Source organism: Varanus komodoensis, unplaced genomic scaffold (genome assembly GCF_004798865.1).
Source record: "Varanus komodoensis strain SLA01 unplaced genomic scaffold, ASM479886v1 scaffold1, whole genome shotgun sequence".
Taxonomy (NCBI): Eukaryota; Metazoa; Chordata; class Lepidosauria; order Squamata; family Varanidae; genus Varanus; species Varanus komodoensis.
In genome coordinates this window covers 30,100,292-30,127,208 of record NW_025335268.1, presented here as the reverse complement: position 1 = coordinate 30,127,208, position 26,917 = coordinate 30,100,292, and the positions used below count along the sequence as shown (strand labels likewise).

Here is a 26,917-nt window from a genome sequence, read left to right as displayed (position 1 = left end):
TCTGTGATGTAAGTCCCACTGTACTTTGTGGATTTACTCCCTAAAATCTGCATTTAGGATTGCAGCCTCAGCATCTAATTTTTTCCAGGTTCTAACTAATATAGGTGCTGTTACTCTTGATTCCCTTCTGTTGAGGTAGTGGGGAAAAATTATGCACAATCATTGAGCCATTATTTATCTTCTCTACATGTATACCTTGCTCTTCTCAAGCCTGTCTATCTTAACTTTCTGTCTCTTAAAGAATGTATAGAAAACTTGGACATCATTTTTCTATTTTTTTCTATTTTTTATTTTTCTGTTCCTCTGCTGTTTCTCAAAAATGAGTTCTTATGGGAGTCACTATAGCACAGGCATTTCAGAAAAGCAAATTGGGTTATTAGAAAAAAGGATATTTCTTTCAAATGTGTTGGATTCAGAGATCTGTAAGCAGAGTTCAATCACATAACACTCCAATTCACAAAAGGGAGGGATAAGAAACCACTGATTAGCTTTTCCTATACAATCTTTTGGATCCCCAGAAATTGCTCTGGAGTGCTGCAGAGAAAAGGAGGAACTGGCAAAATTATGTCCTCTCTGTGCCCCTCCTTTTCATTCTTGTGAGTGGAAGCGCTATGCTGGTTCCATCCAATATTTACAGACCCTTATGTTCTGGTGGCAATATATTTTATCTTAACAGATACATTTTATTTTACTAGAGTGAACATGTAAAGTGTCCCATTAGCAGTTAAATAGCAAGTAATCCATCTTCTATACAGATAAAAATTATGTATCATATTGAAACATTGTATATAAACAGTGAAGATGTAAATAATTTGTGGAAGAAAAATAATTCCTACTAATATGTATTACTTATAAAAGGCTCGCAAGTGTAATATACCTGATATAAAAGGGAAAGGGGAGGAAACAAGCACCTTCACTCATTGATGGTGAGTGACAAATACTAGGCATACATACTTGTTATTCAACAAGTGCTGATAGCAAAGTTTCTCCCCACTTCCTGCAGTGGGCTTTCACCAGATGTTGGGGATTGGGCTATTCAGTCACATTGCATATATATTTTATTTTGACCATCTGAAACAGGAAAGTGTATTTAGATAAACAGAATATAATTCACACTGAAAATTAGCTGCTATATAATCAGCTAATACTTGGTCTTCAAGTGCATTGACTTGAGCTAGGGGCAGACAAACCTAGCTCTTAAGAGTTCGTGACAGGACACCAAACTCTTCTGGCCTTATAGACCTCAGTGTGAAGCAAAAGAGCTTATTAAGAAATGTGATGCTTGAAGAAGATGCGGAAGATTAGGCATTAGAAATAGTGCTTACAAAGATCTCTATGAATGGTATTATCTGAAGGTTGCCTTCTAGCATTTTTGGGAAGTCATTGGAAGGGATTGCATATTTTCTATTTCATAACCCTACATTATAGAAATGGAATGTTCAAGAATGAAGTATCTGTCTTAGCACAATGTATTCACCATTACAATCAATGAGGAATCTGTTGTTCATGCCTCTTATGCAACTGCTGTTAAAATCAGTGGGGCTTCTTCAGGGGAAATTCTTAGCTGTTTCTGCCCATAACTAAATAACCAAATATAGAGTGCATTCAATTGTTAAAAGACTGAATTAAGAACTGCTGGGCCTGGATTATCCCTGTGCTCAACAATGGAAATATTTTGATTTACCTCACATCACTTAATCTCTCAGCTCCCCAACCACCCACATACCCATTGATAATATAAAGATAATGGTATCAGGTGTCTTATAGTATGGTCATATGTATATATATATATTAGGGTTGGGCTGAGGTAGATATCCAGATGACTGAGCCTTCAACTCCCAGATACCCCTGCCAGCATGCCAAATGGTCAGGAATTCTGGGACTTGAAGTACCAAACATCTGGAGAATTATTTTCTGCTCACCCCTGAGATACCCCTGAGGTTTCTGCTACATGGCTCCCCCAGTTCCACCACCCAGACAGAATTCCCTTTTTCTTGATAGCTGGGTGCTTGCATTGGCATATAGGCATCCACCACTGCTTTGAAACCATCACAGCTGTTAGTAAACGTAAGATGAGGAGGAGGAGGAGGAGGAGGAGGAGGATAGAATGGGAAGGGTAGGATGATTGCTGGGTGCCAGGAAAAGTGTCTACCATGTTTCCTTATACCCCATTCTAGAGTATTTAAAAATGAATTGGATGAACACTTTGCAGCGTAGAGTCAGCCTTAAGAGATTATTTCTGCATTTTGGATACATATTCTTTTTAAGCAGACTTCATTTTAAATCTGTAGTGAGCACTGACTGTTGTGCTCAATGAATACATAAGCATTTTTCTCACATACTTCCTGAAATGCACATCATATGTGAAGCGGTGGACTAGAAGAGTGGAATTTCTTGTTTTGTTTACAGAGACTTGAGAAATGACCATTACATATATTTTATATCACGCAGTAGTCAAGGCTCTCTGGTTGGTTAACATAAAATAAAATATTAAACACATATATGCAAACATTAATTTAAAGGGAAAAAACCCTTTAACAACTGCAGTCGCTGTGATTCAGCATAGAAGCTGAACATTGGCCTAATTTGGACTATCATGTCTCAGTTTAATCAACTTTTGTCTGGGAATGTAGCTTTTCTATATTAATTGTGTGCAATCAAACTAGAAAGCCTCTAACTATTGTTTCCTATTTCATCCAAAATGAAAAGATACAATTGTTAGATTTGGAATAAACCAGGATAGTAAACAGTTTGAACTTTGCTTAAGATACCAGTTCTTTGGAAGCAGTACATTAACTATTTAAACTGTTTAACCGTAGTTTCCTGATTTGGATGAAATTATGGTTAATTGTGGTTTTCCTGGTTTGTTTAAACCAGAAGGAAGTTACATGCATAGGTTAAAGTTCTGTTTCATATCTCAATATATTAAGTAATGATATGATTCTCTGAATGTGAATATTGAAGAAAAATTGAAAACAATTCTGGAGCAGAGGAGATAGACTAGTTTCTAAAATATAAGATGTCTATTAAGTAGAAGTGGTTTTATGTTGTTTTTGGCATATTTTAATCGGTTATATACTGTAAAAGTACAACATATGTATATGTTGTATACCTGTACCATTCCATTCTGAAAGTACATATGAACAGCTTCATTGGTCTGCCACCAGCCCTTTCAACCTACTTTACATCAAAGCTGGGTAATTTATTCAACTTTGAGGGCTATTATTTTCTTAATTATTTTAGTTCATGAAATCAAGGCTGTTTACATTTTATTGTTAGATTGCACATTTAAATTGGTAGAGTTGGTATCTTTATTCAAGAGTATTTTCACTTAGAAATTTGTTGTGCTGGTGTGCAAAATGTAATTATATCCATAAGATACCTGCAAACTCAGGTACTAGCTTTTAGTTGCCAAAGTACTTATAATTGATTTTTCTGGCAAGGAAAGGCAAAGCAAGGTCCCTGGTGTTGTTCCTCTTTGCTCAGTTTATGGGATTAAGTTGGTTTCTCCACTTGCCATAGATGTCCTTCCTGGGAGGCAGGAGTATAGTCTTGCCAGTGGACAGAAATGTGCTTCTCTTCAGTTCTGCAGACTTGGGAAGCAGAATACTTTGAAGTCTTGTATTATGTAGTCCTGATTGCTGTAAAGAAAGATAATTGAGCTCAGTGTTTAAAGAGAAACTGCAGTATTATCAAACATTCTGCAAACATTGGCCACTACAAACAGTTATGTCACAGAATATAACTGGCATACATGTGCATATAATGTTCCTTGTGATCTGATGGCATCATACCAGTTTACTCACAGTTCATTTTGCATAACCAAAATGGGAGAGACAAGTATTTATCTTGCTGGGATTGAGAATTTTATAATTGGAATATAACTAAACTTCTTCCCTCCCCAGCAAAATACTACTATATGAATTAGGTTCCCAGTGGTACTAAAGTTGTTTGCAGGGTTTTTGTATTACTCAGACTAATTATATTGAAGTGACACTAATTTGTTAATCTGGCACATAATAAGAACAATTAGGAAGATTAAAGGTTAAGAACACATTTTGTCCAGAACATTTAAATGCTGGTTTTATCATTACATTTTTCAATTAACTAGCATGCCATCTTTGGTGCTTAAAGTTCCATAGATCATGTTGCTAGCTTTTTGCAGAAATAAATTATTGCCAACGGAGGAATTACCACTTGTAACAGGATCAGACATATTTTATTTGTATTCATTTTTGGGGAAATGAATTAGCAAAATTAGCTGTTGGTCATAAGCTTATTAATTCCTTATTTTAAAATAAGGTATTTCTGTTCAGTACAGAGGACTGTGTGTTGAATATATTCTGGACAGTCTTAACCAGAGAGATATGTAGAGGTAGAAGACTACTGAGTACTTTGAAGTCTTGTAGTATCTAGTCCTCATTGTTTCTAAGGGTTACTGAGCTGAATATTTAAAGGAAAACTGCAGTATCATCACATAGCTATATTTGTCCTGAAACATCTAGAAACACAAAAAGATCAAGGAGGCAATGTTTACTGATCAGCTGAAACCTGATAGTGTAGAAGATGAGCTAAAGCAAGGCATGATGCTTGTTGTTAATGCAGCTTGATTGACTGTTGAATACAGGTGCTGAGAGTTAAGCCATATTCCCTCATTGAGGTTTGGCCTTATACCTGCTAGGTCCTGGCTTAGCTTTTAAAGTGGTACTGCAACAAAACCCATATTTATTACTAAAACAAGTGTTTTATACTGAAATGTTTATTTTAAAATATGTTTATTTACAAGGTTAAATCTATATTTGTTAAGGATTATAATCTTTACAATTTTAAATGTATGATTTTTTTTAAAGAAGGCTATGAAATTTATAGATGCACTATTGGTGGTCATTTTGTTTGCTTGCTTTTGCATCAGATGGCTTGCATATTAGCTGATTTGGGGAGAGGCTGAAATACACACTCTGAACGTGCAGGAATATTACTCTGTTGCTCTATTTTTCACATTGTATGTATTCAGCAAGTCACTTCCAATAGTCAACCAATAGATGTTTGTGAGACTTCTTTGTAACTATTGCACATCTGTAGAACATTTTTTAAATTACTGTGAAATCTTTTATATGCTTGCTCAGAAGTAACTCCCCTAAATCTGGTGGGGCTATTCCCTTTTAAATGAATTTAGAACTACAACTTCAGTTATGCATTTGTAAAATGTATTGCTTTATCTCTTTTCAGGGTGCCGGTCAGGATAAACTTGGAATCTATGTCAAGTCCGTAGTAAAAGGTGGTGCTGCAGATGTGGTTAGTAATAATTCTGACTATTAAAATAGTCTAAATAGTTTAAGTGTAACTTGGAGTATTCCTAATGTTTATGTGTTCTAGTCTCATTAATCCCATACTAAATAGTGTAACTTTTTTGTATTAAATGTAACCAGGATGGTCGGCTGGCTGCAGGAGATCAATTGCTTAGTGTGGATGGACGCAGTTTGGTTGGCCTTTCCCAAGAAAGGTACATCATTCTTTTATATCTTTATTGCACATTAGATAGGACTGAGGGATTTTTCCATTTCTTTCCTTAAACTCTTAATTTATTAAGTATTAAGCTTCTTCTCTACCATCCCTCCAGTGTATCATCGGACATGCTATGATTATTGAAGCACATCAGTTCATGCAGACACGTTTAGCACAGTGCTATGACTTACAATGGTTCTGGAAGTTTTGAATTTTAGGAAACATGAAGTTTATCTGGACTGGAGACATGCTGGTGTACTTGTTTGTGGTATGTCCTTCTATCAGTATGTCATCTAGAAACCAGGAAGTTGCCTAGAAGACACTCAAGCCCATTTCCCAAGGTCGTGGAAGAGAAATGGCATGGACTATTAATTAATTTATTACATTTATATTCCACTTATTTTCCATCAAGGTGACTCATATAATCTCCCTCCTCCTCTCAGGCTTACCCTCACAACTACAGTCCTGTGAGGTAGGTTAGGCTAAGAGTCTATAACTGGCCAAAGTCACCCTGTTAGCCAGAGCTCCCGAATCCCCAGTCCTGTACTCTTAAACACTATACTGGCTCTCTTACACATGGACCAGTGCACATTTTCTGTTGTGATACCACTAACAGCAGCTTGGAATGCCTCATCAGAGTTCTCAGAAAAAAAATAGTTTTCATAACTCTGCAATTTTTATAGGTAGGTTCTGTGAGTATGTAGGGGTAATTATATGGCGGTGGATTGAGTAAATGTTTTTAAACAAAATAATTGGTGTTTATTATTGATAAAAGAAGCTGAAGCTCTATATATTGTAAAGATTGTTGAATTCAAGATGGATTGTCATGTCATCCAAACCTGGAAGACAGATCCCATCATGGGTTGTGGAAAGTAATGAATGAGTCACTTAGCAAAAACAGCAAAAGCCTCTTGCTTCTGTTGTTGCTAGTGACATCCTTTCTACCAGTGACCAACTGGCACTTTGGACTAAGTGGCACTTTCATTAGCTTCTTACCCCTTTTAAAAATGGACAGCACAAATGTGTACAATCAAAATCCTTTTTAAAAATTATTCTTGGGGTTCTTTGCAAGTGCACAGTTGTCATGGCAAATATCGGCTTTCAAAGAGTAGTAGACAGCAGCCATGTAAATTGACCATGTGAGGCAGCATATAGATTACTTTGCCTACACTTGAAGCTTGTCAATTGGTGAGCTTTCAGCTGAAAAGCAAAACAATAAAGGGGAAGCGGGTTGCCCTGAAAAGGGGTGGTGAGTACAGCTCCCACTCTGGGGTGTGGTCTTCCAGTTTTAAAGTATTGCCCTGATGGATCTCAGTGCTCTCCACCTTTTCAACACTTCCCTGAGTCTATAGGTACTCCAGAGAGGTGAGATCTACATCCCACCCCCTTTTCTCAAGCATTTACTTTTGACACCTATCAAAAGAGTTTAAAAAAAATCCTATCTGCCAAATTTGAGTGTCTTGTGGGGAAAGGCCATATTTGCAGATTTCATGGCTTTATATTTTCCTGTCCCAAAAATATGCTGTTCAAATCTTTCTGGAAACTTTTTGGGTTATGTTATTAGGTTCTGATTATTAAAATTTGAAGATAGGTCAGTTAGGTTAGCCATTGCTTGAATGTAAGAAATTAGATGAAAACTTGTTTTGTTCGTGGTTCTAAAAGGAATCCTTATTCAATATAGCACTTCTTTCATCAAACTAATTTTGTCTGTTATCTGGAAAATTGTGGCTATTATGTGTGAACATTCACAATAGTAAGATGTCACATTGCAAGCTTTATGCTGCTTATGCAGTTCCGTTGCTTTAATATCTCAACTCCAATTTGAATAGTATGACTGTATTTGTATATTTGCAGGGCTGTTGTTCTGTGTGAGTGACTCTAAATTTGTATTCTTTGTTGCTGCCAATTCCAGTAAATATACTTTTATTAACTCTTGCCTCAGGGCAGCAGAGCTGATGACAAGGACAGGATCAGTAGTGACACTAGAAGTGGCAAAACAAGGAGCAATTTACCATGGTCTAGCGACTCTGCTTAACCAGCCTTCTCCAATGATGCAAAGAGGTAAGCAGCTGAAATAGATTTGTCCATATACCACATTTTAAGTTATGAACCTGTCTTAAACTTCTATTCTTTCTAGAAAGGCAGCCTGGTTCATTCATTGGCTTCTGCCTCAGAGAGGGGGCATCCCAAAGCCTGCAACACTTAAGAGTGGAAAACTGCATGTCTGTTCAGAAAGTTGCACTGACTTCAGTGGGGTTTACTCTTAAGCAAGTGTATATAGCAGGGATTGGGACCATCTAGCTTGTAGCAGTTCCCCACTCCCTGGAGAGGGGGCAGGAAGAGCCACTGGGATCTAAAACTGCAATCTATGGATAAAACATAGCCTGCTGGTCCTTAGACTGTTGCTAGTGCCTCGGTTTTATTGTATTTGCAGCTGTACTGTGCCATACTAGCCCTCTTAATTTTTGTCACCATCCTGGCCCTTGTATGAGATGGCCGCAGAGTTTAAGAGCTCCTTCATTTGTTGAAAAGTAGCTGTGACTCTCATTCAGAGACCCCTAAGCATGTTACTCCCTTGAGCTTGCAGTTAGGTACTGCTATATCAACAATGATTGGCTTTAGGGAGGAAGTGAGAGGTCCAGCTGAATCTCTCTTCAACAAATCTGCCTCCTAGTGGATGGAGGGGAGAGTTCCCTGTCTCAGGACCATGATTTGGCAAAAAACATAGGAGGGGATTGACAGACCAATCTGAAGCCTTTAGATACTTTAACTTGAAGTTCTGTTAAACGGGATTGGACCTAATGGCCTTATTAGCCTCTTCCAGCTCTACTATTCTATGAAGTCTTAATTTTCGTCCATCACCACTAAAAGGCCCTCTCCTACCACTGACACTTATCTGGGATGAAGGGAATGGCTGCCAGTTCAGATTCCAAGTTCAGGCAGCTTTGAATCTGAGCAATAATTATTTTAGAAACTCAGAATTATTTTATGTCATTAAATGTGATTTCTTACATCTCCTGTGCTTTTTGTGCCCTTGCAAATAGAGAAGCTCAGCAGAAGATATTGAAATCAGGGTAATCCAGAAAATTATTTTTACTTTAATAATCTTACCCTATTTTTGTGCAGTTTCAGATCGTCGTGGCTCAGGTAAACCCCGACCGAAGAGCGAAGGTTTTGAGCTGTATAATAACTCTGCTCAGAATGGATCTCCTGAGAGCCCTCAGCTGCCTTGGACAGAATATACAGAACCAAAGAAGTTGCCAGGGGATGACAGGCTAATGAAGAATCGAGCTGATCATCGATCTAGTCCCAATGTAGCAAGTAAGCAAGAGATTGTTCAAAATGGGTTGCATGAACTAAATTAAATTTGGAAATAAGCCTAAAGGATAGGCTGCAAAAATTGATAGCTATCAGACAAAGGATATAAAAATAAATATACTAGTGAGAGAGGCAAGTAAGATGGTGATCATTATTATTTATATCAATTTGTAGGTAACATTTTTGTAGGCTAAGAAAGTTTATAGGAAAAAAAAAAACCCCTTCTTATTGCTCTACAGATCAGCCTCCAAGTCCTGGGGCCAAGAATTCTTACTCAGCTGGAACTACTAACAAAATAACATCTGTGTCTACTGGAAATCTTTGTACAGAGGTTAGAATATTTGTTAAAATGAATGGCATATTTGTTTTCTTTGAATAGGTACAAATCTATAAATGATCTGTCTGTATTCATACAGGAGCAGATGCTGCCACCCAGACCTGAAGCATATCCTATCCCGACACAAACTTACACCAGAGAGTATTTCACATTCCCTGCCTCCAAGTCTCAGGATCGAATGGGTCCTGCCCAGAATCAGTGGTCAAGTTATGAAGAGAAGCCCCAAATTCCAGCAGAAAGTAACCATTATATTAATTCTGCAATGCAGGTTAGACATAATTTGCTCTAAATATTTTAAGTGGCTTTAGGATTGTGGCATGGGAAAAGAATCAGCATGAGCGTCTCCTAGCAATGAGTACCTGTAAAAGGATCTCTGATTTATACACCTGCTATTAATCAAGAAAGCAAATTTAGTATGTGGTTAGCTTCTAACATAAGTAATTAAAGTTTCAGTTAAATGGTTATTAAGAAATATCCTTTTTAAAGCTGACAATATGTATTTGAAATACAGGAATAGTCTAATAAAACTTGCACTGGAAACTTCTATATTTTCTGAAAAGATTGCTTCTTAAGAGTGTATAAGTACAGTCTTGTATTAGGAGATTGCATTAACTATTGTCAAACCATGAAATGCCTGTTCTAGCAGTGTTTGCTTTTAAATGCCCAAGTCATTAGGAATCTGTTAGTTGCATTTTCACAGTGCGTCTGACACAAGTTGCTTTGTTTTCAGTACTTCTGGACTAATAGAGCATAAGAAATGCTTTCATTCCAAACAAGGCATTCTTTCTGGGTCATGATTAAGGTCATTGATAGAGAAGAACAGAATAAGTTGTCTTTGTTCATAGTTCTCCACTAAGTTTCTTGAGCATCTGCTTAATTCTTTGTTTAAAACAGATCATAAAAATGCATTCAAGCTAAAGCCTATAAATAAGATCGTACCAGATAACAGAATGTATCTGGTATGTGGTGCCTTACTACCAAATGGTAATGCCATGCTATGCAATTTATTCTATTAAATCCCTATGATGATTTGCACATTGTGCTAAATATCATCATAAAGATCTAACAGAATAAAGTAATAAAAGCAGGGCTTACCTGTGAGGTGGAACATTTCATTGGCACTTTGGCGACTCATTATTTCAAGAGAAAATAAAACCAATAAGAGTGGGGGGAAATAAACCAAGGTGAACAGATGGTTCTACTTCCTCTGCACTTCTTGTGTTTAATTGTGATTATAATAGAAGCTTGCCACAGCCGTTGAAGGCGGGACTAGAGAAATTTTGTATGCTTCAGTTGTTCCTGTAAGCTGCTTGCCCTAAATATTTCTCTGCAAGCAATTTTCAGAGGTGACAGTTTGCAGCATTGTTCTAAGATGTGTGAGAATTGGTGGGCAACATGAATTCTGTTGCTGTTTATACTTCTCCTAATGTAGCTTTTTAATCCTGTATCCAAGCTTTTGGACATTTAGAAGTTGCATAGTTTGTTGAGAATTGTTTCAACATGATACATGTGAAAGTGTTGACTTTAAGGAAAAGTGAGTAATCATTGCATCATCATAGAATGTTGGTAACATAGGATTCTGTATTTTTGTTACATATGAATATTAGCATGTGAACACTAACATTTTCTTTTCTTCAAGCGTGTAACTCGTTCTCAGGAGGAACTACGGGATGATAAAGTTTATCAGCCAGAAAGGAATCGATTAGAGGTTGTCATACGAAAGGATGTAGACTATATTGATCAAAAATCAGACAGTGATCCATGGATGAACTCTTCTGTGGATTCTAGCACATCAAGCCAAGAGCATCTAAACCATTCCTCTAAACCCATTCCTCCTGGTTCTTCTTTAACCAAAAGTGGACCTGGTCGTTGGAAAACTCCTATTGTTCCTCAATCAATATCACTGGCAGCTTCCCAGTCCACCAGAACAGACCTTCCTCCTCCTCCGCCTCCTCCACCCGTGCACTATGCAGCTGACTTTGATGGACTGCAAATGGATTTACCTCTTCCACCTCCACCTCCACCTCCAAGCCAGTTCGGGCCACAGTCGTCATCTCAAGTTGCTGCTGCGGAGCGCAAAAAGAGAGAAGAACATCAAAGGTGGTATGAGAAAGAAAAGGCACGACTGGAGGAAGAACGAGACAGGAAACGTCGAGAACAGGAAAGAAAACTGGGACAAATGCGTACTCAGCCACTAATTCCTGCTCAGCCCCTACTTCCTCCTGTTTCAGTTCAGCAGGTGAAACCAGAAAAGCCTTCAACATTGCAGAGACCACCAGAAACAGTCATTAGAGAATTGCAGCCCCAACAGCAGCCCCGAACCATTGAGCGAAGAGACCTGCAGTATATCACCATAAGCAAAGAAGAGCTGTCCTCTAGTGATAGCCTGTCTCCTGACCCTTGGAAACGGGATGCCAAGGAGAAACTGGAAAAGCAGCAGCAGATGCACATTGTGGATATGTTGAGCAAAGAAATTCAAGATCTTCAGAACAAGCCAGACAGAACAGCTGAAGAGAATGATCGTCTACGCAAGCTCATGTTGGAGTGGCAATTCCAGAAACGACTCCAAGAGTCAAAGCAAAAAGATGAGGATGAGGATGAAGAAGAAGATGATGATATTGATACAATGCTGATTATGCAGCGACTGGAAGCTGAGAGAAGAGCAAGGGTAAAATGAGATAATCTGAAAGCTACATTTTTGTGTGCTTAAAGCTTTTACCACTATAGGATAAAGGAGGACTGGACTCTCCTAATGTCCCTGTCTTTCATTGTTCATAATGAAGTTTGGCCTTATCTATCCTGATATGTCCAATTAAGTGGTGTATTATAAGCTGCTAACTAAAAAGCTTGAGCTGGGGATAGCCCTCTTTCCAATCTCCTTTTCTCAGAAAAAAGTGAGCTTGGAAATGGCAGGGAAGATTAAACATCCAGTATCATTCTTCTATAATATATAAGATGATACCAGTGAACTTTGGTAGCATAAAGATAGCTGTCTGCATATGATGCACATATACATAGCTATCCAAAATGGTAAAAAGACAGGGATCTTTGGTACTTAAAAAGAAGTAAGTCAAGCTCTAATTCTTCCTAATTTTTATACATTTATGAAGCCCGTGTCCCTTAAAACTGGTAGTTCATTGTAAAAAGTGCATAACATATTATGGATTTTTCATTCCATAGGCATTATGATTTTTTGCTTTCATGAAAGACACAGCTTTTTATGATTCTTAAGAGAAAACAGTCTCTTAACAAAAAGAGTCTCTTAACAGTCTCTTTGATCAAAAAGTGATAAATTCATACACAGAATTCACAGAATCTATACTAGCAGGTTTAGGTTAAATACTGTATTGATGCTAATGAATGGTCAGATTAGAGCTGTATTTAATTTTCAGAATTGGCAAGATTTGTTTTATATATTATTTTGCAATTATTTGCTTTCCAAGTTTAACTTTTTATGCATTTCCCATATTTTTAGTTATTTTCTGCAGAGGTTAAGTTTCCTACATGGCAACTTAAACTTATTAATCAAATATTAAATGTGTCCTTAATTAGACTGTCCCATTATTGTCACACAGATTTTAAACTGTATAAAAAAATCTTCATTAATAGTTCATCTAAAATCAAGTTTTCATCTTTAGTCATCTAACTCTTTAATCTTACTTTCAAGTCTACATCCTATTCTTTGTTAGTTAATCATCTCTGTTGCATAATCTGCTAAATCCTTCTGTTCCACTAAGGCTGCCAAATTAACACTGCATACATACTTTTCACAGTTTTGAAACAGTTGCTGGCTTTTCCCCTTGTTAAGAATAAAGTATTAAATATGAGGTATATAATTGGCTACTTTTTCACAATACACCGTTATCTTGAAAGTGATTTTTATCCACATATAGATGACTATGTGTGGTGTTGTAAAAATGCAAATTACAGAAATGACCTGTTTTGTTTTTTAAAAAAACCTATTATGGATTTAGATTTAGAGATACCACTGACTTTATATTAGAGTAACAAACACTGTTTTTTTTCCTTTAAATACAGCTGTAGTAACAAATCAAAGAAAAATGCTTTTGGCATAGTGCAAATTTAAATTTATTCTTATTTTCACTGTGCATCTTTCTTTTTCCTTCTCTTATTATCTGCAGCAGACTGCTATGCCAGCAATCTCTGTTCTAGATTTGGTATGTTCTTATTTCTTTCTCTTCAATGCCTTTTCCTTATTGCTTTTTTCTTTTCTTTTCTTTTTTAAAATTAATAATGATCCAATATGCATCTTTTGAGTGCGTCAAGGCAGGGTGTAATGTATTAAACTAGTTGCAAGTGACCACACAACTGTTGCTGGAGGTATGTTCCTATTTTTTTTTCTCCTGCCTTCTTTAAATGTTGTGTTCTGTTTGCATCTTTGAATTGTTTGCAGCTGTGACCTGCCATAGTTAAATGAACTGTGTATTTGACAATCATCAAAAATCTTAGCAATTTGAAAATATGATATGTGAGTGAGGCTTCATAGTTCTATTACTTTTTTGTTTTAATTCCGTTGCCCTTTAAACCATTTATCAATGTATTCTAACTATTCCCAGAATCCAACTTTTAAAGTATTGATCTTCTCATGATGTATTTACATAGTTTGGCACCTAGACTGATTGCCCAGAAACAATTCATTTTAACAGTACTCTTCTTTAAATGCTACCTCTAGGCTAAGCATTTTAACTCACTTTTAGCTATTCTGTATGTCTAAAATAAAATTTCCTTTCTGAGCATTGCACCAACACACCAACAGAGCAATACAGCGTTAAGTTAACAGCATCAAAATATATGAAGAACAGTGCATCTGTTTAATCTTTTCAAAATGTACACAAAGGTACTCTATGAAACAGAAACAAGGTTCATTATATTCTGATCACCTGATCATTTCTCACTTCACTTAATCTTTTTAAAATCATACTTGGGGTTTGTTCTATGACAAAGGTCTTGAAGGAGTCAGTGATCTGGTTGATACAGTGCAGTTTGATGCTTTCCCTCCCCAGCAAATTTTTTCAAAAACAAAACACAGTGATTGGACATTAAAAACAACTTCCAAATTATAGATGCATTCTATCTCTTTCCAGGTTTTGGATAAAATCAATCCTAAATTACATCTCTCTTATTTCAAGGGAAGAGATTTAAGCATCTACTTAACTGTGTTATTAAAATCAGTAGAACTAAATATGTTTAACTTTGGCTGGACCATAATCTCAAGAAGTCTATCATATGGAATTAAAGTTAAATATCTGTCCTATCCTTTCCCCCAACACATTTAATTTTATAATACATTTTTACCCTATAGAATACATGTAATTTTTTTCTTACTTGGTGCAACAGTTTGATCTTAACAATTTGAGCTCTTTTAAGCAGTGTGGGACATAGTCCAGTAGTTCTCCTTTATTCTTTCATGATGTTTTCCCCCACAGGTTTTAAAAACAGATAAAATCTTTACCTTTTCAGGGACAGCTTCTGAAATCAGTTTGTCTTCTGTAAGGTCTTCTAGTAGTATAGAATGATCTTTTGGATAGAAACAGGTCACCTTTAAAAGTGAAGAAATACATGTCACTTCATGAGGTGAAAATTCATGATCTTCTGCCCACTTAAAGTGACTGCAAAAAGTTCCTTCACTATAAAAATCTTTAAACAACTATTTTATGAGCAGAATCACAGGTACTAGGACTTCAGCAGTCTAAATAGCTACTTGTTGACAAGACCAGATCATTATTAGCTGCCATTTTTTTTAAATCTAGGATGGGGAGGAGACTTATCCCCCTGACAAGTGCTCAGGTGCTGTGCCCACCTCCTTACCAGAAAGGTGGTGAAACATCTAGTTGGAGCAATATGATGGAAAAGGAAGCAAATGCAAAGCACTTGTGTTAACTTTGCATATGTCAGTAGCTAGTCTAATGGTCTAATGCCAAGGATACCTGAAATGTGTCTTTGTTATGGGAAAACAGTGTATTTCCTTTACGCATTTCTTTAGGATAAAGAAGTATCTTTCCTAGAGTTTAAATAGGAAAACTAAAATCCTCAGTAGGTGTTTCTTTTCAACAATGCAATACTTCTCTGGGGAAACAATTCCTTTGAATGGAGAATTTATTACTATACTAGGGAAGATTCTTTTAGTTTTATTTGGGAAAAAATTGAAGATAGATCTTTGTTAGCTACAGGATGAAGAGCGTAGACGGCAGCAGCAATTGGAAGAGATGCGTAAACGGGAAGCAGAAGACAGGGCTAGGCAAGAAGAAGAACGTCGGCGCCAAGAGGAGGAGCGGACAAAGAGAGAGGCTGAGCAAAAGGTTATGGTCCTTTAAATGAAACAAGAAGCTCTTGTATGCTTCATCTAACTATACATTTGATTATATGAAGTGTGATTAAGTAGTAACCCATTCTATTGTGTTGTGTTGATCACTGCTGGTATCTTGAACATAAATGTTTCATCTCATACAAGTTCTATATTAACTTATAAAAAGTTCTTCTATCCCACAAGGGGCACTGCAGACGTAATTCTAACCATGGTTTAAAACTGGGCTGCAGGAGTGCCTCTTCTATATCTGTTTCCTTTCAAGCATGAATTCTTACTGGCCACTTTCAAATGGTTGAATATTGCATCTGGCTAACAGTGGACAAGTGTAAAACTGAGCCAAGGTTGAGTAGCATTCCGCTTCCCAATACATTAGATTCTTTCAGTTTTGTGCCAAATTATGACAGACAATGATAGATCATTATGTTTGGTTATTTAAATTCAGTAACTTGAATAGTCATATCTTTAGGCACCTAATCATGTAAAGCAAGAAGCTTTATGAAGTTATCAATGCAGAAGTGATACCTGTATTTCTAGGGCAAGGTATTGTTATAGCCATAAATGCTAATACATTGGCAAAAATGTGAACCAAGTAAGTAAACTTCAATGAGGTGTTCTATTTTGATCTCTCTTCCTCTGTAAATTCTTGGAATATCTGGTGCACCTTCATAATTTTCTTCATGCAAATCTGTACCATATTCAAGTGTAGAAATGTCCTAATATTTGAGGAAGTCAATAATTTTTTGTATTGGGACAGGTGACTAATTTGCTTGGTATAAGGAAGAAAATTGCATCTGAGTCTTTAGGGGATAAACATCACCTTATATTTGAAGTTTGCCATTGACTCATATCATTGTGTTCCCTTTGGACTTTCAGAGGCGTCAGGAAGAAGAATATTACAATCGTTTGGAAGCTGAAAGGCGCCGGCAACATGATGAAGCAGAACGGAGATTGCTGGAACCTGATGAGCCTGGTCTGTACAGACCTCCGCTTCCACGGGAATATGAATTCCCACCCCCGCCCCCTTCATCTAATGCTCCTCCTCCCCCACCTCAGCGAAACACCTCTTACCTCAAAACACAGGTCCTCTCCCCTGATACGATTTATACTGCCAAGTTTGTTTCATACAGTGATGATGATGATGAGGAGGAGGATTCCTGTCTAGCAGCAGGTCAGGATAAGTACTCCGGTACAAGAAAGTCTTATGGTGACCTTCCTCCTGCCACCCTTAAGTCACAGCAGCCCTCACGCCAGCCACGCCCAGCCTCAGATGGCATCTTTCTGTCCAACTCATTCCAGCCATCCTCGGTCAATGCCAACAGTACTGCTCACAAAACCAGCCAGCCCCCTCCCCCACCAAACAAACCGAGTTTCATCAGTCCCAGCAACTCAAAAGGTAGACCTAAATTTTAATTCAGAATCTTTATGAAAATCTCTGCACATTTCCCACTATGGTGTTCTAAACAAAATCACTTCATGATTATTTCTCACTCGATCACTGTCCTCAGCATGGTGATTCAACTTTAAACCTGATGTGCTACTATAAATCCTGTTTTCAAATGTGTGTTCTTTCCATTTTCTTACCAAACTCTCTACAATTCTTACTTTCATATAATGAAAGCAAAATGATTTTGTAAATTCCTATTCAACATGCTAAAAGTACTGTTGGTTTTGGCTTCTGTACTGTATCTCTTTCAGTGACTGTTTCTTACTTTCATTGGGTCCATGGTGCTTTCACATTTCTGAGCCACATGTTTCTCATGATAATAAGACATGTGTGTCTAGTTCATTATTAATGGGAAGATGTTGACCTTCTGCTCAATATTCAGCATCTAAATAGTGTGCAAATGGCTTTAGAAGTGTACTTGGCAACAGCTGTATTTGAAATACTAGGTGTACCTTTGGGGAGAGGAGAGTAGTTAGTTGACAGTCCAATAGTAGAAGTCTATCTTCATGCTTAAGGAAAAGTTGCTTAGAACCTACCTTTTTAATCAGGCACAGAACCTACCTTTTTATTAGTGCTATTTATTTTTTATTTTTATTTCTACTTCTTCCATTTTTCTTTTCTTAAGTTCCTTTTTCTAACTTTTCCATACCCCCTTATTGTAAGCACAAGTAACTCAAGTATCCTAATCATTTTGGCAGCAAATAATTTCACTAAAAATGTAACACAAAGAGAATAAGGATTCAAGACCTGCAACAGTTTGTGCTTGATTTAATGATGAGGTGGCAAGTGAAAACCAGTTTATAACTGATACTTTCCAAACATTTCCCCAATTTAATTTTGTAGCAAGACTGCTTGGGTGTTACTTCTCTTTCAACCCTCCAAACACCATGTGCACCGAGCAAGGTTTAAAAGGGTCAAAATAGGAGGGGTGACCTGCAGGCTTTTTCCCAGCTGCATCCCTGTTCTCTCACCACGCATAAAAGTGATCTTCCAAGCCAAAAGATTGTATAATTGTTTGAGCATAGCATCGCTCTAGTCTGGAGAAATGAAAGTCCCCTCTAGCTGTAGCCCTGTGCAGCATTTCCTAGGTATATAGGGGGATGTATGCATGCATTAAAGTCCCTCTTCCAGTGTCCCCACTTGCCCAATACTCTGGTAGACCTTTATGCATTGAACATAAAGGTCTGAAGAAGGCTCTGCCATGTGCTTACAGTAATACAAATCTTTGCTAATCTTTGGCCATCACAAAAAATCAACTCTCCCAACTCTTTCATATTTTGGAGGATTTACATCTTCCAATAATTCTTACTAACATCTCATTCTAAGAAAGAAAGAAATTTTAGTATTTTTTGGTAGTTACTGAGGAATGCTTTGTAAGTTAATGCTTCATTGTAACCTCATTGAATAAACCATATAACTAATTCTAGCTATTCTTATTTCACATAAATTTGAAAAAGGCTACAGAATGGGTCATAGTCTTCCTCAGTGTTCATTGTTCAGAGAGGACTGCTTGTGTAAAGTACAAGGCTCTTTGCACAAATTGCAGAATTTGCTATGCAGCTTAATGGCTCCATCTTACTAATACTCACACTTCTGTACTTTAATATTAACATATGGCAAACCATGCTTCTGCAAAACTGTACTTTGGCAGCTCCTTCCACTGGATCATTTGAGATCACTTTTTTAAAAATCCTCTCAAATTTGGGAATAAAATCTGAGTTATCTTGGCTAAATAGACAACTGAAGTTGAGTTTCACTACTTCAGGCAGATTTTTCAGTATTGAAACAATGATCACTAAATTTAAAATTTGGCAGTAGGCAAAAGAAAATAATCATTTGATTGATTTTTAAGGCATATTCAGTATATCTATATTCAGAGGTAAATCTCACTGAGTTCATCTGAGCTTATACATACCAGTCTGTAGGACTGCATTCTGAAAGCCAATATACTGTTAAATGTTACACTGTAATACTGAAAGCTGCAAACCAGATTAATTTTTAATATTCAGGTTCAATAGTTGAAATTCTAAAAAACTAATGGAAGGAGCATCTTTTTTCTTTTGTATAGATCAAAGATCGCAAGAAAAACACATGATGAAGTACCAAGGGACTAAAGATATGAGTTAAAAACAGAAAGGGATAAATGGAAACAACAGTAACAGTAAAAATAGCAACAGAGTTTAAAATCTGGGTACAGTGTTGGTATTTCAATCAGAAATGATGTGTTTAGTCTTGTGGCCTTTGGTTAGAAAAATATAACTTCTGTGTAGAATTTTTTTCTTGTGTAAGAGTTAACCATAAAGGTGCAGTGCTGTGAAGTATATACAAGTAAAGGCTTATTTAAAAGAGATGCAACTAATTCCACACTGAATATATACTAAAAGTTACTAAACGTTTTGCAGTTTGATTATTCAGTTAATATATTAAATTAGCCTATCAGAACATTGTAGGAAGAACACTTTCCATATCTTCTTACATTATATAGTATATGCATATTGTTCAAGCATTAACTCAATATATTCATCTTTGAAACAGAAAGGTTATTTAGGATGCAATCCTGCACACAGGCTGTCTAAACTCTATTAAGTTTCTTAGAATTTCAGCAGCCTCACTCTACACAAAATTTGCGTAGTGGCATTTGGCATGCTTGCTTTAATGCTGCTTTGTAATTATCATTCTACATACATATTTGATTTCATTTTATCATGAAGATAAAGGGAAAAAGAAAGGACTTGATTTTATGGTCTGTTTTGGATAGCATTCATCTTTCATTTTAGTAAGGAAGACAGTGGTTTTAGGGGATAAACAACTATTTTGAAAAAGACTTTTTAAGAATAGAAAGTATAGGCTGCGATATCTTGCTGAAACTAAAAGCACTGCACCTTGCTGAACCTAAAAGCACTGTCAAATTATATTGCTTTGTATTCTCAAACAAGTCTTTCAACTGCCATTTACTTTCTTTTGCATAAGGCTCAAACTACACTGGATCTACTGGAGCGATTGCAGGTTCACATGAACATTATCGGGACCTAAGAGAAAAAAAATCAAAAAGGTGAAACAATAACCTTATTAATATATTATTGAATAATATCCCTGTGTTTTTAAATTGTTGTTGGTAACTCTCAGTTGAAATTATCCAAGGGGCCGCAGGAATTTTTGGAACTCCCCTTCCACTTCTGATTTCCTCCACAGCCCCTGCAGAAATATCTGCAGCCTTTACTATTCAGCCATGGAGAAAATAAAAAGGGCAAGGGTCTGGGGTGTGGCATGGATTGATCAGGAGAAGCTTTGGCTCTGTAGGAAGAAACCCTTTCTGAACCCAGAAGACCCAAATGCCTTTAAGTTGGTGGGGAACGTTCCCTGCCTGGGCAGCATCATGATGACCTATGCCAAGAGGGACACGGCATAGTGTGACCCTGTTGATACTCCTGGGACTCTCAGCACCATTAACTGTGGTATCATACTGAGATGACTAAGTTGGGAGTGGGGATAGCATTTCCACTCCTATCTGGAGGGTGTTTCAGAGGGTATTACTTGGGGAATATTGTTTAGCCCCATGGACTCTCCAGTATGGATTGCTTTCAGTTCATCTTGTACCCCATGTTATTCAACATCTACATGATATTGCTGAGTGCAGTCATCTGGAGTTTTGGAGTGCATTGTCCTTAGTATGCTGATGGCATGCCACTCTATTTCTTCTTTTCATCTTCTGCAGGTGAGGCTGTGGATGTGCTAATCCAGTGCCTGCCTGTAACAATGGACTGGATGGGGGCTAACGCACAGAAGCACAATACTGACAGGATGAAGGGCATTCAACTGGTTCTGGATTGGGTTGTACTCCCCTTGAATGAGGGAAGTTCATAGCCTGGTGGTGCTCCTTGAGCCATCTTTGTCACTTGAGGCCCAGGTGGCCTCAGTGGCTTGGAGGCCTTCAGCTGGTAGCCCAGCTACACCCCTATCTGGACAAGGATAGACTGGCTTCAGTAATTTATGCTCTGCTAATCTCTAAGCTAAATTACTGCAATGTATTCAATGTGGGGCTGCCCTTGTGAAAACAATTCAGAAGCTGTAGCTTATGCAAAATGCAGCAGCTCAGCCTAATAATTGGGACCTGACAGTCTTAACATATAACATCAGTTCTGGTTCGCCTACCTATATGCTTCTGAGTCTGATTCAGAATGCTGGTTTTTACCTATAAAACCGTACATGGCTGGAGACCACAGTTAAAATTTGGTTTTAAAGGGGGTTCGTGAGGTTTTTATATTGTATTTTATTGTGTTAATTAACTGTTGTATGTGTCCTGGAGAACTTCATCCACTGAATGCTATAGAATTGAAATGAATGCTCCCAGTCACCAGATAACACATTTTTTAGTTGGTGTGAATAATTTCCATTCCACAGATTAGAATGGGAAGGAAATAGTTTTCTAACCCCAGTACCTTGGAAGCTCTGGCATTGTGAGTTCCATTGTGCCCTTCCCAGCTCTCCTTGGTCTATACATAAATATAGTGGCGTATTGTATAAAAGCTCATAAACGAGTTTGCCAGATATTATGCCATTATTGTTCTATTAAAGTTAGAGGCTTAATTTAGGAGCATGGCAGTGGAGTCACCACTTCCTATAAAACGTGCTGTCATTTGTGGCATGTTCCACCCCATATTAACTATCCAAGGCAAGCACAATGGGTGCCACCTCAAGTGTGAACCAACTCTATAATGCAGTATTGTAGAACCTGAAAATAATGGTCCAGGCACAGGTCAATCCTAATTATGCTTTCTGAGAAATAAGCCCCCTTGATCATTATGGGACTTAAAAGTAATTGGTATGTGTTTGATTACTGAACAAGCCTAACAAACATGCAGACAATCTGTGTGCAGCACTGTAATGTATTTTGATAATGTTGTATGATCTTTCTCTTTGCAGTCAAGATACAGATTTACCTGGTGCACCAGAAAACTTGACTTTCCGAGAACGACAGAGACTCTTTTCGCAGGGCCAAGATGTGTCCAATAAAGTAAAGGCATCTAGAAAATTAATGGAATTGGAAAATGAACTAAATACAAAATAGAAAAAATGCACCTTATCAAAAGTAATTGGAAGGATCTGTTTGGGACTAGGGAAGTGGCTGATCAAAAAGAGAGGACTGTCTTCTGAGATATGAGATAGAATTCTCTATCTGGACTGTTTGACTTTTAGATATGTTGCAATAGCAGGAAAACCAATTCTTTACCAAGAGCTTTTGGTTTATACAATTAAAGCACTGTAAAATATATTTTAATTATATGAATCAAGTGTCATTAAGTCCTTTCTCCACACCCTTTCCCTTGTTTTGCGGTTTAACTACTTCTGCAATTGTCCTGGATCACACTTATTGAAGAATTGTTGCTTCCTGGTCTCTTAAAGAAACCCTTTGTTAGCTGCTAAGTGGAAAGAGTGCTTATAGCTTGAACTGCCTAAACTAATCTCTGCACCAGTTTGTTGCACTGTAGGTTGTTTGAGTCAAAGTCTAATTTGATACAAACTGAAGACACACTGAGAATTATTTATCAGATTTCTAGAATGTCACTGAAAGTGAGAGTTGGAGGTGGTGGATTTCCTTGGGAAAGGCAGTTTAAAAAAATGAATTTTCTGAAACTAAAATAGCTACATTAGAGCATTTATCCACAAAGTCCTTTAGATGTGAAATACTTGACTTTTCTTGGTGGCAGTCCAGTAATGTAACAAAACATGCACTCTGGTTTATCCAGCTGTTCTCTCTTCATCTCTACACTGAACTGTAAACATCTTGTGTTTTGGCATTTTTATGAGAACAGAAGAAGAAACTGGTAAAACATGGACAGATACATGAGTAGGGTGTTGTGTGTGCTGACTACGACCATATTTTAAAACTATTTAGAAAATCCAGACATAAGCAATAGGGAATAAGCTCCTTCTAGTAGCCTCTTGTAGCCAAGACCAAACCAAAGTTTAATATTCACAAACACAATAGAAGATATCTGTTACCAATAACTAGCATATTAAGCACTACTTGCAAGGGGAATGTGGTTGCTATGGCTGCAATGAAAACTAAGTATTGCCTGCCAATAAGAATTTCACAGAGGCCTGACGGTGCTATGACAGCATATCACTAGTCCTTTGTGTTGAGAAGTACTGATCAGGCTGCTTCTGGTTTACTGTTGTCCTCTGCATACTGTAGAAAATGTTGGCAGTTCAAGCTATTTTTCACACTATATTGCAGCGTTATTTAATTTTTAAATGGTTAAAATCCTTTTCTCCCACTGTTCCTTCAGCTATGCATATATGGCTGTTGTTGAGAATAAGGACCTCATTAGAGTTTGTTTCTCATTGTGTTGATGTTTAAAACAATATATTATATTGTGATTCTAAGCAGATTTTCTATTTCATGAAGCCCTAAATTGGGTTTAGATGATTTTTTCTGTAAAATATGTTCTCTTATAAATATATATTTAGGAAATTATGCACACTTCCAAATGCAGAGGGTAGACTTTCACTGCCTTAGAAATCACTTTTAATAAGAGTTGTATGATAAAAAATAAATGCAAGTTAATGATATTAAAATTGGAGTGTAAATATTTTTTTTACATATTTCAGGTTTCTTATTTGAAAGTGTGCTTTTACCGTTCACCTGTTAAATATGAAGTAGAAGATTAAATTGGTTAAAAGTGTTAATGAAGGATTTGCATGCTTGCTATGTCTGTTAATCAGGAAAGGCAAGCCTTCCCCAATTTATCTTGAAAACACTAGATACTCTGTGGCTGGAATACTGTTGCTGCTAGGGCCTAAAGCAAAGAAATATAACTTACTGTGGAGAGGATTTGACTGCTATTGGGCATTCGGGCCACATGTGAAGATGAGTAAAAGTGCTTTTCATAATGGTCTGTGCATTATTATGGAAAAAACCATCAAAACTGCTGTAGTTTCCCATTTCTACTGTATTTCACTTGCAACCTATTTTTAATAAACTTTGTATTGTATTTAACTTTGCACTGTATAATGTCTGTATGAAGAGTATTTGTTCAAACTGCACACACATTTTCTATGCCTTTATCAGTTTCTTTTGTTATAAATTTACCTTGAATAAAATCAGAGAAGATTCTGTCCTTAATGTTGAATGCAATTTAAACTGTTGGTAGTGCTATAGGTAACTGCCTGTTTAGTAAAACTGTCACTAAAGAACTTGTAAATTATCTAAATATTGATATACATAATGCCTGTTAGAAATTCAGATATTTCTTATCTACAGCATATTTTATTCTAGATTGGCTGTAAATCAAGGCCCAACTATGGCCCTAGTATGAAAATAAAGATATTTAGTTGCACTAAAGCCCTACTGAAATTAATAGAACATGTTATTAATATTTAACTAATTGGTCCTATTGATTTCAATGCAGTTTGAGTATAATTATTATCTCTATCTGGAAGCCACAATCTTCTATTTATTCTGCAAAAACACATTAGGTTCTCTTTCCTTCCTCTCTGTAAAAGTGTCTAACTCTGAAAATCTTCCTGTATTGGTATTTAAATCAGAACTTAAACTGAGAAGTTAAACAAGGAGAAATCAGTGCAAGAAAGCAATGCAAGTGATTCATGTTTAGTAACTGCCGTTTTTATACAAATGTAAATTAGCATCTAAAGGCATGTCCCTATTGGATTGCCAACCTCTAGAAAGAAGCCTCTAATCTCAGAGTATTCTCTGAGGAAAGACTGCCTTAGGTGATTCTTACCTTGGTTCTCTATCCCTCCCCCCCTTTTTTCTTCTCAAGGCAAGCCTCTAAGCCTACCTTCAGTAGTTCTGCTGCTGGAGAGCCCATAGGGTTCTGTGCATTTAATCATCTCCACACCACCCTCTTTTTGACAACTCATAGATCATCCAAGGCCACTTTTGTGACCTCAGAAAGCAGGTGTCATGATTCTTTTGAGGGGAGCTTGCAAGGGGGTAGAGTGGGGGAGCAATTGGATTTTGGCAGATCCCCTGCTGAAATCATAGCAGTGTCGTCTTTAGTTACTGAATTTCTATTTTAGTCCAAGCCAAAGACTTCAGTAGGCGAAATCTGAACATTCCTGAGGCCCTGTGGATGCAGCTTTAGGACAGGAAATATACTAGCTAAATGTACATTTTGGAATGAATATTTCAAGAAGTACTATGTAGCAGAGCTTGTTGCTGGCCTTCTGACTAATGTAGCTGGCATCAGCATTCCGATTCATGAACATTCCTGGTGCTCATTAACAGCACTTAGGAATGCGTCCAGCTTGTTAGAAAGAAGGGACAACTAGATTACTCTTCACCATGCAACTGTAAAATTGCCCAAGTTCCATTTTCCCAAGTGCCTAATCCTGTGTTCTTAGCTGGAAAGAAAGGTTTTGAAAGTCATGCTTAGAAGCCAGGTCTTCCATCCAGCTGTACAAATGTACTCCAAAGAGCCTGTGAAATGTCCAGAATGCTTATTGCTTTTTGGATCACAGCCCTCTGAGCAGAGCCTGTGGCATACTCCTTCCTCTCCTGTTAGTGTGGAGTAGCCAGAGCTCAGTGGGACAGTGCATATTTTACATGCAGAAGATCCCAGATTCAATCGTCATATCTGGGTAGGGCTAGCAAAGAATCCTACCAAAGCTTGGGTAGCCATAACCAGCCAGTGGTGTGACTCAATTTAAGGCAGCTTCCTATGTTCCTAAATTTTGGCAGTAGGCTTTTCGGAAAACCTTGTGCTGCCTGGTACAAGAGGGCTGAAGTAAGGCATGTTTCCCCAACTAAGACAGTGTAATCTTGATAAGACATGCAATAAGACAGCATAATCAGTGGGGCTGCAATGCAATGCTCGGGGAGGCTTCCCACAGGCTGGGTATTCCTTGCTAGAGCCTCAAAACTACCTGTCGGCAAGTATAGATTGTAGATCAAACTTACCTCCAGAAAACTGCCTTACACTGAGTTAGATGGTTCATTTCATGAAGCCCACTGCTGCCTTCAGAATTTCAGGCATGGGCTTTTCCACTGCTAATTAGAGGACCCAGATATGGAATGTGGCATTGTCTGCATGTGATACATGTGCTCTGCCACCAAGTTACAGCCCATCCCTAGCAGGTAAGGCATAGTCATATGGGTTGGGAAGAGACATGTCACCCCATCTCCCATACACACACATCAATTTCATGCCAGGTGTGACTTTAGCAGGTCAAAGAAGTACACAGATATTTAAGTTTTTCTTTTTTAAATTCTGCAACCCTCTACTTCCAACAGCTGCTATTCTTCCCTTTATTCTAGGCTGTAATACCCAAAGGTATGAAGGAAACAAAATATGGGGCAGAAAAATGACAGAGTACATTGATGTTCTGGGGGATTAAAAGATGACAGACGGGATGTGGCCACCCCTACTGCCAAAGAATTATCAGTCAATATTATGCAGTCATAGAACTGACAAACCAAAGAATTATGGTACAAGTGGAACTCATGACTCACTTAGGATGCATTCCTTCTGCATTTTATTTATTTTTATTATTTCCATTTATATGCTGCTACATTAGTCCAAATGTGGGCTCTCTGAGTGGCTTACAAAACATGATATTTTTTAAATCTATAACAATAGAACATTAGTTATATAACAATACAACATTAAAATCCAAACATAGGAAACAAAATACAACAAAACCATTGCACAGAAACTTTTAAATAAACAATTTACGAGAACTATAGGACAGGAATCAGGTTGAAATCAGAATTTGCCACTAAAATTTTACCACTCTCAGATATTTTTGCACCATATTCAGCTCACCCTCCCCATATGGGTGGCTGAATGGAGTATTTGAAAAACTGCTGAGTGGCCTCTATTTAAATATCCTCTGCTTTAAATAGTTGTCCAGTCTAATGAGAGGCCATTGAAGCCCCATCGGTGAGGGTGTTCAAAGATAGGCTGGACATGCACATGGTGGGCATGTCATGAGCGGAGCCGGCTGGAGCCAGGGGTCAGAC

General features: G+C 37.4%; 1 protein-coding gene across 16 annotated transcripts in view; it reads left to right on the top strand.

The window, feature by feature from the left end:
* AFDN (afadin, adherens junction formation factor) overlaps nucleotides 1–23,932 on the top strand; it is a 119,557-nt gene extending 95,625 nt beyond the window's left edge. For 5 of the 16 annotated variants that reach the window (XM_044421192.1, XM_044421254.1, XM_044421245.1 and 2 more), the window contains 11 exons: nucleotides 5,230–5,295; nucleotides 5,430–5,503; nucleotides 7,448–7,566; nucleotides 8,632–8,826; nucleotides 9,063–9,154; nucleotides 9,240–9,428; nucleotides 10,800–11,828; nucleotides 15,346–15,480; nucleotides 16,362–16,656; nucleotides 19,903–19,984; nucleotides 21,856–23,932. In XM_044421192.1, the coding sequence (XP_044277127.1) occupies nucleotides 5,230–5,295; nucleotides 5,430–5,503; nucleotides 7,448–7,566; nucleotides 8,632–8,826; nucleotides 9,063–9,154; nucleotides 9,240–9,428; nucleotides 10,800–11,828; nucleotides 15,346–15,480; nucleotides 16,362–16,656; nucleotides 19,903–19,984; nucleotides 21,856–22,000 (2,421 nt within the window). In that variant the 3' untranslated portion in view covers nucleotides 22,001–23,932. Of the gene's footprint in view, nucleotides 1–5,229; nucleotides 5,296–5,429; nucleotides 5,504–7,447; nucleotides 7,567–8,631; nucleotides 8,827–9,062; nucleotides 9,155–9,239; nucleotides 9,429–10,799; nucleotides 11,829–13,302; nucleotides 13,339–15,345; nucleotides 15,496–16,361; nucleotides 16,882–19,902; nucleotides 19,985–21,855 lie in introns of those variants that run through there. The other 11 variants (XM_044421166.1, XM_044421160.1, XM_044421150.1 and 8 more) reach the window with 6 other exon arrangements.
* The last annotated feature ends 2,985 nt before the right edge of the window (nucleotides 23,933–26,917 follow it).